Raw genomic sequence first — 12027 nt, 5'->3', positions numbered from 1 at the left:
TTTACTTCGGTTTAACCGATGAGACACTAGGTGTCGATTTATTATTTCGAATTATTCGATGAGGCACTGGGTGCCAAACTAGTGTGTTTTCGTTGGAGTCGTGTATCAGTCCGAGTCCGAGTCATGTTAATAGGGGTAAATGAATAATAAAGTCTTATAATTGATAATGAAATGGAATGATATGAGAAACGAAGTGAAATAGTGAATTGAATATTGTATGGATAAAGCAATTGCATAAATGAAATGTGATTAAAATTGTGAAAAACTATTTCTATAGCAAGTGATAGAATTAGTATTGTATGGTTTTAAATGTTCAATTGTGCTTAATATTTTATTATGCATATTATATTATATTATTTTTAAATATTCGGATTATAGAAATACCACTGAGTTTTTACTTAGCATACGGTTTTGTTTTCCGTGCGCATGTTAGATATTTAATTTTGATCGCCGATTCAGCACCAACAACGATCCCGAACTCAAATGTGGTGATATTTTTTCTTTTATGTCGGCATGTACCTAAGGTGTCTAAATATTAATCATTTTGCGGATTGATTGTAAATAATATTATAAGTTAATATTGGATGGTTATATTCATATAAATATGTGTTTATGTTTAAGGTCATATTATGGCAAATTTAAGTTAATGTTTAAATGAACATGAAATAAGTAAAATAAATTGAAATTGGCATGTTTACAAATTGGATTTGAATGATGTTTTATTGGTATATTTTGATGATATAATTTTGGTACCTATGAGGATACATTGGTTAGGCACCTAGGATGATTGTTTTGACATATTTCGGATGTGTTTGATTGTGTTTTGAATTGGTTAAACGAATGATTTTTGAGTTGCTTATTGTTCAAGCTTGCAGGGAATGATAAACTTGTTGTTAAAGGTACATTTTGAGTCCACACGGCCAAACACATGGGCGTGTGACTGGACTGTGTGAGACACATGGCCTGAGCACACGGGCGTGTGAACCCTACAGCTTTGAAAAATTTTAATATTTTACGAAAAATCCTTTAAGTCTCTGAATTAGTCCCGATTTGTTTCTAACACGTATTTTGGACCTCGAGGGCTCAAATAAGGGACATTATGTATGAATTTAATTAGTTTTTGATCTGAATATTATATGATATCAATATTTAAATTTATGTCTGTTTGATCGATAAGCTTCGGTAATGCTCTGAAATCCTATTTCGACGGCGGATGTAGGTTAGGGGTGTTACAAATTATGCCTAAAATAAAGGCATGAGGCGATATAAGCAGAAAAGAAAACAAAAATCATGCGATTAAAGGGCAAAATTGTAAACTTTATGAAATTAACTTAAATAAATTGAATTCTAAACTTTTCTAGGCTATTCTTCTTCTAATTTTCAGTCCAAAAAACGCCATTGAAGGTCCTCTAATTGATTTTTCATATTTTTGCATCATATCAAGAGCTCATAGATCAACGAGAAAAAGGAAAATTAGACGAGTAGTCTCTGAACTACTACCAATTTTACAATCCAACCCAGATTAACGTGTAGTCGGAAGATCGGATCAACACATCAAGCTACACTACCTAGTTTATTTCGGTAGTTTTTGTAATGTAAATTTTGGTTTATATGGCATGTATAGGGTTGGTTTGGCGATGAAATAGTTTGAATTATGGTTGTGAATCTTAAATGTTTGTATATATATAATTAGTAGTAGAATTTGATAAATCAATGAAATGAGTTAAATAGGTAGGTATAAGTAAATGAAATATTTGTGATGTTATGTCATGTTGAGAACAATTTTTAGCTTGTATTGATTGCTTGGTTAGGATATATTGGTGTATGTAAATGTTGAGTGCAGGTTAATGTCAAAATGGGTGAGAAAAGTGGCCTATTTTTGTCCACACGGGCAGAGACACGGGCATGTGTCTTAGCCGTGTGTGAAATACGGCCTGGCACATGTGCGACACACGGCCTGACACGTGGGCGTGTAGTTTGGCCGTGTGTCCCCCTGCAGCCGTGTGACCCAAGTCAGAGAGTTACATAGGTAAGGACACGGGTTGTGACACGAGCTTGTGCCTCATATCAAATGCCCACACGGCCTAAGACACGGGCGTGTTTTCTGGCCGTGTGAGCTACACGAGAAATATACACCCATTAGATTAGAACTCATAACACATTTAGAAAATTTTGTGTTTACGTTTTGAGGGTTCTGTTTTCAGGGTTTAATTTTTATCTCCATCTTTTGTACTTTTCGTTCTTTTGCTATTATAGTAAAATTATATTTGCTCGTGGTTTTTTTATCCTCTTTGGAGGAGTTTTTTCACGTTAAATTTGTGTGTTCAATTTCTATATTTCTTCTGCTATTTGTACTTGTTCGTTGCTTAATCGGGTCGATTCCTAACAATATTTATTATTAATATATTAATATTAAGCTTGATTTATGTTAATTTTTATATAAAATTAAAATTACCCATAGAAGAGTTATTTTTTCAGAAAATGACTCATTTTACATCAAAAATGACTTATTTTTCGTTTAGTAAGTTATTTTTTGTGAAACAAACAAAAAAATTAGAAAGAGAAATATTTTCTGTAAAACTTTTTACATATAAACAAACGGATCTTAAAATATCAAATATCCGAATAACACTTAAAAAAATTAAATTGCAGTTTTTAGTTTTTCATGTATATATATAAGAATAATAATTAAATGTCTTTCTCAATGGCATAAAATATACATATACGAATATGAGGTGCTTTGTTTTGTTTTGTTTACGGGACTTTATCATACCCCTTCTTTTTTTTTTCTTTTCTCAAACCATGTAAAAAGGTCGGTAGCTGTACTAATTGGAAAAAGACCTAATTTCTCAGAAAAAAAAATGGAAAAAGCTATATATTATAGAAATGATTAAGTAAGAGTACATGGATTAATGTTTTACCTAACCTGTGAAGTTTGTTTGGGTCAATTCCATGCCTTGTAATTTCTAATTCCAAATTCCAAGACATCATCATCATCATCGATGACATGGCTTAGCGACTCTTCAAAGAATTACCAAAATATGAGATTCTTTCTTCCTGTTTTTCTTTTCCTTCTGGACTTTATACTATTCTATTCCATCTAGTTGTTTATACAATTCAATTCCCTAACGTGTAAATATTATCAACCTATTCTCTTTATCATCATTTTTTATCTCCATTTTTTCTCTTATTGTCATCTTTATCCACATCTTCGATTAATGTAATTTCTTATTTGTCAATTTATTTAAGATCTTGAATTTTTTTATAGCATAAAGATTAAAATATTAAAAAAATTAAGTACAGTTTAATTTAAAAATATGAATATTATAAATTTGCTTCATTGTCGTTTAAATAAATATTTCATCTCTCCAGTGTCATTTTCATTTGATTATGGCTCAATATTTTCCCTCTAAAAATTTCATTTGATTATAACTCAATATTTTATTTTTGAAAATCATAAAATTAATACTTTTTTCTTCTATTTTTCTTAACCTTTTTAGATAATTTTAAAATGCTTCTAACTTATTAATATTAACAATAATACTTCGCTTTTTCCCCTATTCTTTTAGGTACTTTTGAAATACTCTTACTGTAACACCCCTTACCCGTATTCCTTACCGGAAAAGAGTATGAGGTATTACTAAATTTTTAAAAATTTTCAACAGCATTCCTACTTATTTTTGCTTAAACCTCCTGCAAATTTAGAACACATTCCAATATACCAACCAATTTCATTTGTATAAACACACATATAGTTTAACTATTAATAAACACTACATTTAAAAGGGAACCATAACATATATTTACATGATGATCCCACATTACATAAAGTGTCTATACATGCCATAAAATTTCGGAACACTAGTAGTAAAATACCCCAAATGTGAAGGATAGTGTAGATGATTGTCTGACTTCGTTCCAATCTCCGAGTTGTTGGAAGTCACTATAACCAAGAGAAAAATAAAATCGAGTAAGCATATAGCTTAGTAAGTAAACACATGATAAATAAGTAATTACTCCCATAACTACACCAAAATATAAACTTATTCATGAATAACTTTATTGTTTAGGCAATTTCCAGCAAGCTGTTTTTCTGCGTCATAGTCGCTAATTTATTTTTATCTGGAGCTACAGGGCTCCAAATTGAGTTTCGTAAATTTTCCCTGAAACTAGACTCATATACCATTTCACCATAAAAATTTCAGAATTTTTAACCCAGCCAATTAGTACAGTTTATTCATTAAACCTTCCCCTGTTTCACTGCCCAACGGTTCTGACCCTTCCTCACTAAAATTTACTTAACTCTCTGTACAAAATTTGAAAAATGGTTTTTCTTGTTTCTAATAAAAATAGACTCAATAAGGATTCCAGGGATATAAATTTCATGCCATAATTATTTTTTTACAATTTTTGGTAATTTTCCAAAATTAGAACAGGGGATCTCGAAATCAATCCAGCCCTGTTTCAGTAAAATTCAGATATCTCCAAAAATACAACTCTTTTGCTTATTCTATTTCTTTCATATGAAAATAGACACATTCAGCTTCAATTTCATATATTATTCAGCTTCCCATTCATTTTCCACCATTTATGGTGATTTTTCAAAGTTACCCAACTGCTGTTGTTCAACTCAGTTTATAATTAAATCGTTCCTTTTTGCGTTTTTGATATTTTCTCCCATCTCATACATGGGTCGATTTAGTATTCAACTCAATATTTACCCCATAAAATTTTCCACCATATGGAAATATTCATCTTCCACACTTTTTCGTTGAACACTCGGAATGTTAACCGTTATTGGTGGATCTCGCACTTAGCACCACCGCTGAATCGGGGAATCAGCATTTAGCAACCCCTCGGGGGAATCAGCACATAGCAACCCCCTTTCACATTTCAAAGATATGGTGGATATCGCACTTAGCACCACCAATGAACCGGGGAATCAACACTTAGCAACCCCTCGGGGGAATCAGCACATAGCAACCCCCTTTTCACATTTCAAAGATATGGTGGATCACGCACATAGCACCACCAATGAATCGGGGAATCAGCACACAGCAACCCCTTTATATACAACATACTCCGGCTTATTCCGAGTGTTCAACCCATAAACCATATATTGCAACCCTTTACCACCTTTCCCGATTTAACAACATTTTTAGGATATGGCCAAACATTTATTTTAATTCCAAATAAATCTCAACATATATCAAATAATATCAAAATAATACATTAAGTCACGTGTTTACTTACCTCGGTGCAAAATATCGTAATTTTGCACTTTACTCCCCTATCTTTTCTTTTCCCCGTTTGATATACTCTTCACGTCTTTCTTGATCTATAATAGCAAATTTAACTCATTTAATGTTCACACTCATTAAAATAATCCACCACCCAACTTTTTGAAAAATTACAATTTTGCCCCCAAACTTTTGCGTAATTACACTTTTGTCCCCAAGCTCGGAAATTAAACTTCATCACTTATTCTTAAGTTTTATAACATGCTGAACATTTTTCCCTTCTATGGAAACATCAAATTCCCACTCCAACACATACTTTTGAATATTAATTATTTTTACCGATTATGTCTATTTACCCGTTTTCGCTTAAAATTGCTTAGCAAAAGTTGTTTAACATAATTTATAGCTTCATATTCCACCATAAAACAGCAAAATAAACACATTTCACCTATGGGTATTTTTCCAAATATGAGCCCTAACACGAATTATTGCTAGAATAAGCTAAACCGAGTTACGAGGATTCCAAAAATGCGAAGAACATTAAAAACGGGGCTAGGATGCACTTACTATGAGCTTGAGAAAGCAAAGAAACCTTAGCTATGGCTTCCTTCAAATTTCGGCAGCAACTAATGAGGAAGATGATGATTTTTGTCATCTTTTTCCCATTTTATTTTTTTTATTACCAAATGACTAATATGCCCCCACTTAAAAAAAATCTATTTCTCTCATTTCTTATGTCTATTTTTGTCCATCAACTAACTAATGGTCTAATTACCACATAAAGACCTCCAATTTAAAATTTCATATCAATTAGATACTTCTACATATAGAACTCAACTTTTGCACTATTTACAATTTAGTCCTTTTGACTAAATTGAGTGCCCAAACGTCGAAATTTTCGAACGAAATTTTTACGAAAACTTTCCGTGAAATTGTAGATAAAAATATAATAATAACCATATTTTCCCTCGTCGGATTTGTGGTCCCAAAACCACTATTCCGACTAGGCCTAGAATCGGGCTGTTACACTTACTATTTTCCCCTGATATTTTTGGTACTATCGGGAAGTGTTAGGATGGTGACGGTCTGTGCTAAATTCAGCTTTATTCGATATATATAATTGTAATTGATTTAAAATAATACATACATAATTTATCAATAATAAAACACAATTTACTAATTAAATATTATTAATTAAATGTGAAAAAGAGTCCTTTAAGAACTATAATATTTGGATTAATTAAATATTATTAATTATCTTTTTGTACAAACGAACTGGTCAGGGTTCGTTTTTACTATAAAATCCCAGATTTTATTTCAAAAAAATTATTGCTATTTTGTTTAATATTATGATAAAATAAAAAAATAATTATTATGATTTTATTTAAAAACAATTTAGTAATATGGTAAATAATAAAAAATTAATTTGGTTAGTTTAAAAGTTTTTTTTCCCAAAATCATTCTTATATATATTATAGCTATTACTCATATTTTAAATTATTTCTAAACTTCAAAATTATGTATCTAAAATTTAGTGACATATTAATCAAGTATTTTAACTTACTCGTTAAGTGTTAGCTCAAATGTAATGTAGATGTATTTAAATATATGTGAATCAATTTGTAAATAAATATTTATCTACTGCATGGATAACTTAGATATAAAATTCTGAAGAAAAAAACTGTTAATTTTTATTGACATTGTATTTTTTAACACGTTAAATTCAACATATTTATGTGATAGGTATACATACATTTTAAATATGCTAGTGTCAAATCCGAATTACATTCATGCCTACATTGACAGGTAGACTTACAAAAGGAATTAATTGATACTCTAAGGACTTCATTACAATGTTTTGAAGTTCAGGATCTATTTAAAATTTATGTAATAGTTTGGGGACGTTTGATGGGATTAATCCAAATTCAAATTATAAATATTAAATTCATCGATCCATTGTAATTGCAAAGCCTTATGGGCTCATCAATTGATGGATAGGCCTTATTGGCTTATATTCCCTTTCCTAACGGCCAAGGAAAACGACAAGTCGTCACTTGCCGGTCACTACGAGCTGCGCGCTCTTGTAACAGTGGAACAGAGTTGTAAAGCTGAAATCAAATGCTTTGCCATTCAACTTCATGTTTTGGATCATTTCTTTCTTTGATTTTAAAAACTCCACCAATGTTTATTAAACTTTATCTTCCATAACTCATTGCTTCGTTCCTGACTCAGCTTCAACATTCTTTAATAACTAATTCAACTCTAGATGTTTCTCCTCTCTCTTTTTCTTTCATGCCAAATGGAACCTTTCCACACTCAACTCCATTTCACAACCTTTCATGGAGATCTTCTTTTTCTCCCTTGTTTCCCATCTTTTCCTTTTTGTTTTATATTGGGTTTTCCCTGTAGAATCTGTTTTTCTGCCAAATTTTCCGGCATTGGAGACAAACCCATCATTTCACGTCTTCGACCAGGTATTACCCACATTTTCTTTTATCTTAATGTTCATTACTCGACTGATAATGTAGGGATCATTGTGCAAGTAATTCTTACGAATGGCTGCAAGTTTTTAAATATATATTTGAAACTTTACTAATGGCTACGTAAGAAAATCGTTAGGTCTGTTTTGAGCAACCCCACAAAGTCATAAAATCCTTAAGCATTTCCTTCGTTGAAGTACGAAACCATGTCGATTACTCCATAGTCCATACAGTAAATTCTTCAGATACTGTATATAATGCTATTTAAACTGAAGAAGTGAGGAATTTATGGCATACTTCTTGCATATGTTTGTGGGATATTGATTTCTTCTGATAGATAGTTTCCTCTGTATGCACAAAGAGTACAAGAAAAGGACATCTTGCCAATGGAAGCAATAACATCATACTAAATCCTACGTTTGAGGATGAGCTTAGTAATTGGTCTGGCAAGGGCTGCAATATTCTTCTTCACGAATCAATGGAAGATGGAAAAATCCTTCCACTATATGGGAAGTTCTTTGCTTCTGCTACGAATCGTACGCGGAGCTGGAATGGAATTGAGCAGGAGATCACAGGTCGAGTGCGGCCAAAGCTTGCTTATGAAGTTACCGCGATAGTTCGGATATATGGTGGCAATGTTGCTGATGCTAATATACAGGCCACATTATGGGTTCAAAGCCAGGATATTAATGAGCAGTACATTAAAATAGCTATGTAAGTATTTTTTTCCCTCTTGTCTATAGTGCACTTTAGTATGTACTTGCAGTGTCTCATGCATCTTCTGTGGACAAAATGTACAGCGTTATTTAATCGGCTATTATAACCATTTATGGCTGCTATTATTTACTATGCTTGAAAATTAGACCCTTGATTGATTTTGGAGAAAACCTTGTAGCTATTGTTACCTTTCATTACTTAGTAGGCTTTTGTATTGCATACCTTCACGGTAGTGAAAGGTTAACATGCTCAGCAAGTCTGGGTAATTTACTTCCAAAATGAAAAATATCAACAGCCTAAGTTCATTTAAAATATTTTACTACATCATTAAGTAAAATGTGCAGAGTTTGAATCTTTATGAGATGACTAGTTAAGGAAAGGTCGGGCACTTTAACATCATATGTTTTTCTATTTAACTTCATCCTTTGAGGTATATGGAATTTTATTATGTGGTATTACAGGCTTTACTTGTATGGTGAGAGTTATCTTTACCGTTCCTCAAATTTCTAATGCAAAATGACTTTGTTCCAAAGTTCACAGGCAACTGACAAAGGCTGGGTGCAGTTGCAGGGGAAATTCCTCCTTAATGGTTCCCCTTTAAAAGTAATTATATTTCTAGAAGGTCCTCCTCCTGGAACTGATATTCTTATTAATAGATTGGTGGTCAAGCATGCTGAGAAAGCTCCTCCTCCACTTCGACCATTCATGAAGGTTGGTAAACAAGCGACTGGGGCCTCTGAAATCTTTTGATAATCTTACATGTATAAATAAATGAGACTGCTGACACACACGAGATTTATAGAAAATATGGTGATATTTGTAATTTGATTTACACCGTTTTTAAGCGTGAAATCTGGGTTTAATTCTAGTAAGGTTCTTCTGTCTGGTTTTTCGTAGAATGAAGCTTTTGGAGTGAATATAATTGAGAACAGCAATCTTGATGATGGCATTAATGGATGGTTTCCTCTTGGAAATTGCTCTTTAAACATGGAGTTTGGTTCACCAATTGAACTCCCTTCAATGGCAAGGAACTCCCTCGGAATGCAGGAGCGTCTAAGTGGACGATACATACTTGTAACGAATCGTGCTGACACTTGGATGGGTCCTGCACAGATGATCAGTGGCAAACTGAAACTGTACTTGACATATCAAGTGTCTGCTTGGGTTAAAATTGGTCCTGGATCTACTAGTCCCCAGATTGTCAATGTTGCACTTAGTATCGATGGGAATTGGGTCAATGGAGGCCAGGTTGAGTTTAACAATGAAAGTTGGCATGAGGTTGGGGGCTCGTTTAGAATTGACAAACAACCATCTAATGTTATGGTTTACATACAAGGTCCTGCTGCTGGTGTTGACTTAATGGTTGCTGGACTCTACATTTTCCCTGTTGATCGAAGGGCGAGGTTTAAACTTCTGAAAAAACAAACTGATAAGGTAATTCCAAGCTCACCTTCATGATTATTATCAAAAGTGGGTAAAAGTTTCTAAACTCTAGAGTTTTAGAATATTCCATAAGTTTCAATTGTCTTCTGCTAAGCTGAATAAATTTGATTTTTTTTTCTTTTTTGAGACAACAAATTTTTGGAGTCTCAACTGGTTGTGACATGTCAATAAAATTTTCTTAGCTCACCATCCTTAATGAATCTGGCCAGTACGGCGGACACTATGTAAAAGTAGTTTTCTTTATGCTTATGCTTCAGTTCTTTTTTACTGTTTACTCTTCTTCATCAATGGTTTAGAAATTGATAGTGGGATCAAAGATGTGTTGTAATGTAATTTATTTTCAGACTAGTTACTTGCAAATGTTACATTGTTAATTATTTTGCATGCCGTATCTAATGACAAGCTACAATGAAAAAACTAATTCTGCAAATACTGTTTTGCTTGTCGTTACTCGTTACCAACTGTTCAAGGTTCTAATATCAAAATCTCTTCTTTCTTTTTTTTGCGTTGCAGATACGTAAGCGTGACCTCATACTAAAGTTCGCAAGCTCAAAGGCCAACAATGTCAGTGGTGCCTTTGTGAAAGTTGAGCAAATACAAAACTCTTTCCCTTTTGGCTCATGCATAACAAGAAGCAGCATCGATAATGAAGACTTGGTTCGGTTCTTGGTAAAAAATTTTAACTGGGTTGTGTTTGGAAATGAATTAAAGTGGTCCTGGACGGAACCACAACAAGGTAACTTCAACTATAAGGATGCTGATGAGCTCTTGGACTTCTGTAAGAACAACAACTTGGAAGTTCGAGGTCACTGCATCTTCTGGGAGGTGGAATATGCTATACAACCATGGGTCCAAGGGCTTAATAAGAGTGATTTAACTACAGCCGTTCAAAACCGTCTAACAGACCTTGTTACTCGTTACAAAGGAAAATTCAGGCACTATGATGTAGATAATGAAATGTTGCATGGATCTTTCTATAAAGATCGGTTAGGTAAAGATATCCAAGCAACAATGTTCAGAACATCTCACCAACTGGACCCCTCCGCCACTCTTTTTGTTAATGATTATCACATCGACGATGGATCTGATTTTAAATCGTCACCAGAGGAATACATACGCCAAATTCTTGATTTGCAACGGCAAGGTGCTCCCGTAGGGGGCATTGGACTTCAAGGACACATTGACAGTCCAGTGGGACCGATTGTTAGTTCTGCCTTGGATAAGGTGGGTACTCTTGGTCTTCCAATCTGGTTTACGGAACTCGATGTGTCATCTGCCAATGAGTTCATTAGAGCTGATGACTTGGAAGTAATGCTGCGTGAAGCATTTGCTCATCCTGCAGTGGAAGGCATAATTCTATGGGGATTTTGGGAGCTGTACATGTCCAGGGAAAACGCACATCTGGTGAATGCAGAAGGCAAGATCAATGCTGCTGGTAAGAGGTATCTTGCTCTTAAGAAAGAATGGTTGTCTCGTGCTCGTGGTTATATTGATGTGCAAGGTGAATTTAGATTCCGAGGCTTTTATGGAACATACAACATAGAAATTAATTCCCCTACCATGAAAATCAACAGAACATTTGTTGTTGACAAGGGAGAGTCGCCTTTGGCAATTAACTTTGACCTATAGTTTCAACCCGTTCGTCCCCCTTATCGGTCAGGACTCAGGAGTCAGAATCCCAGCAACCAAACATTCATTAGCCAATTCATGGTCTTAAAGTATCGGATCATTGTTCAAAAGTGACATGGGAATCTTGACCCTGTAATACCCTCTGTATGTGTTGGAATTGTTTGGAAATTTTTTAAGTTAACAGCTAAATCCTGCTGTCTGGTTTGAAACCTCAGAGTTGTTCACAGAGGCTGCCATCATTTAGCATGGCGGGTAGGTTGTTTCAGTTATGATCCTAACTTGGTTTAAACGGCAATAACGGTCAAACAGGTATATCATAAGATGATACTTTGTTCCCAGGAACACGCCATTCCAAAGTTCATTCAGTTATGTAATAATTTCGAAAACTAAAATCCTATGAACAATGAAGGAAATTTAAGATTCTTAAAGCTATAAAAGCAAGTTAAAACCCTATCCTACCTAACTTTGTAAGCATCAAAGACTGCCTTGAAATCAAAGATTCGTAGAACAAGCTCTAA

At 33.7% G+C, this 12027-nt stretch overlaps 1 protein-coding gene across 1 annotated transcript; it reads left to right on the top strand.

Annotated features, from left to right (window-relative positions):
• Positions 1-7319: 7319 nt before the first annotated feature.
• LOC107902604 (endo-1,4-beta-xylanase 1) lies at positions 7320-11861 on the top strand. Its single transcript, XM_041094197.1, has 5 exons — positions 7320-7714; positions 8082-8434; positions 8971-9148; positions 9335-9871; positions 10394-11861. The coding sequence occupies exons 1-5, from the start codon at positions 7580-7582 to the stop codon at positions 11507-11509; spliced, it is 2319 nt and encodes a 772-aa protein (XP_040950131.1). The 5' UTR covers positions 7320-7579; the 3' UTR covers positions 11510-11861.
• The last annotated feature ends 166 nt before the right edge of the window (positions 11862-12027 follow it).

Source organism: Gossypium hirsutum, chromosome D05 (genome assembly GCF_007990345.1).
Source record: "Gossypium hirsutum isolate 1008001.06 chromosome D05, Gossypium_hirsutum_v2.1, whole genome shotgun sequence".
Lineage (NCBI taxonomy): Eukaryota > Viridiplantae > Streptophyta > Magnoliopsida > Malvales > Malvaceae > Gossypium > Gossypium hirsutum.
The sequence above is the reverse complement of the archived record's forward strand: the minus strand, read 5'-3'. Positions and strand labels throughout refer to the sequence as shown.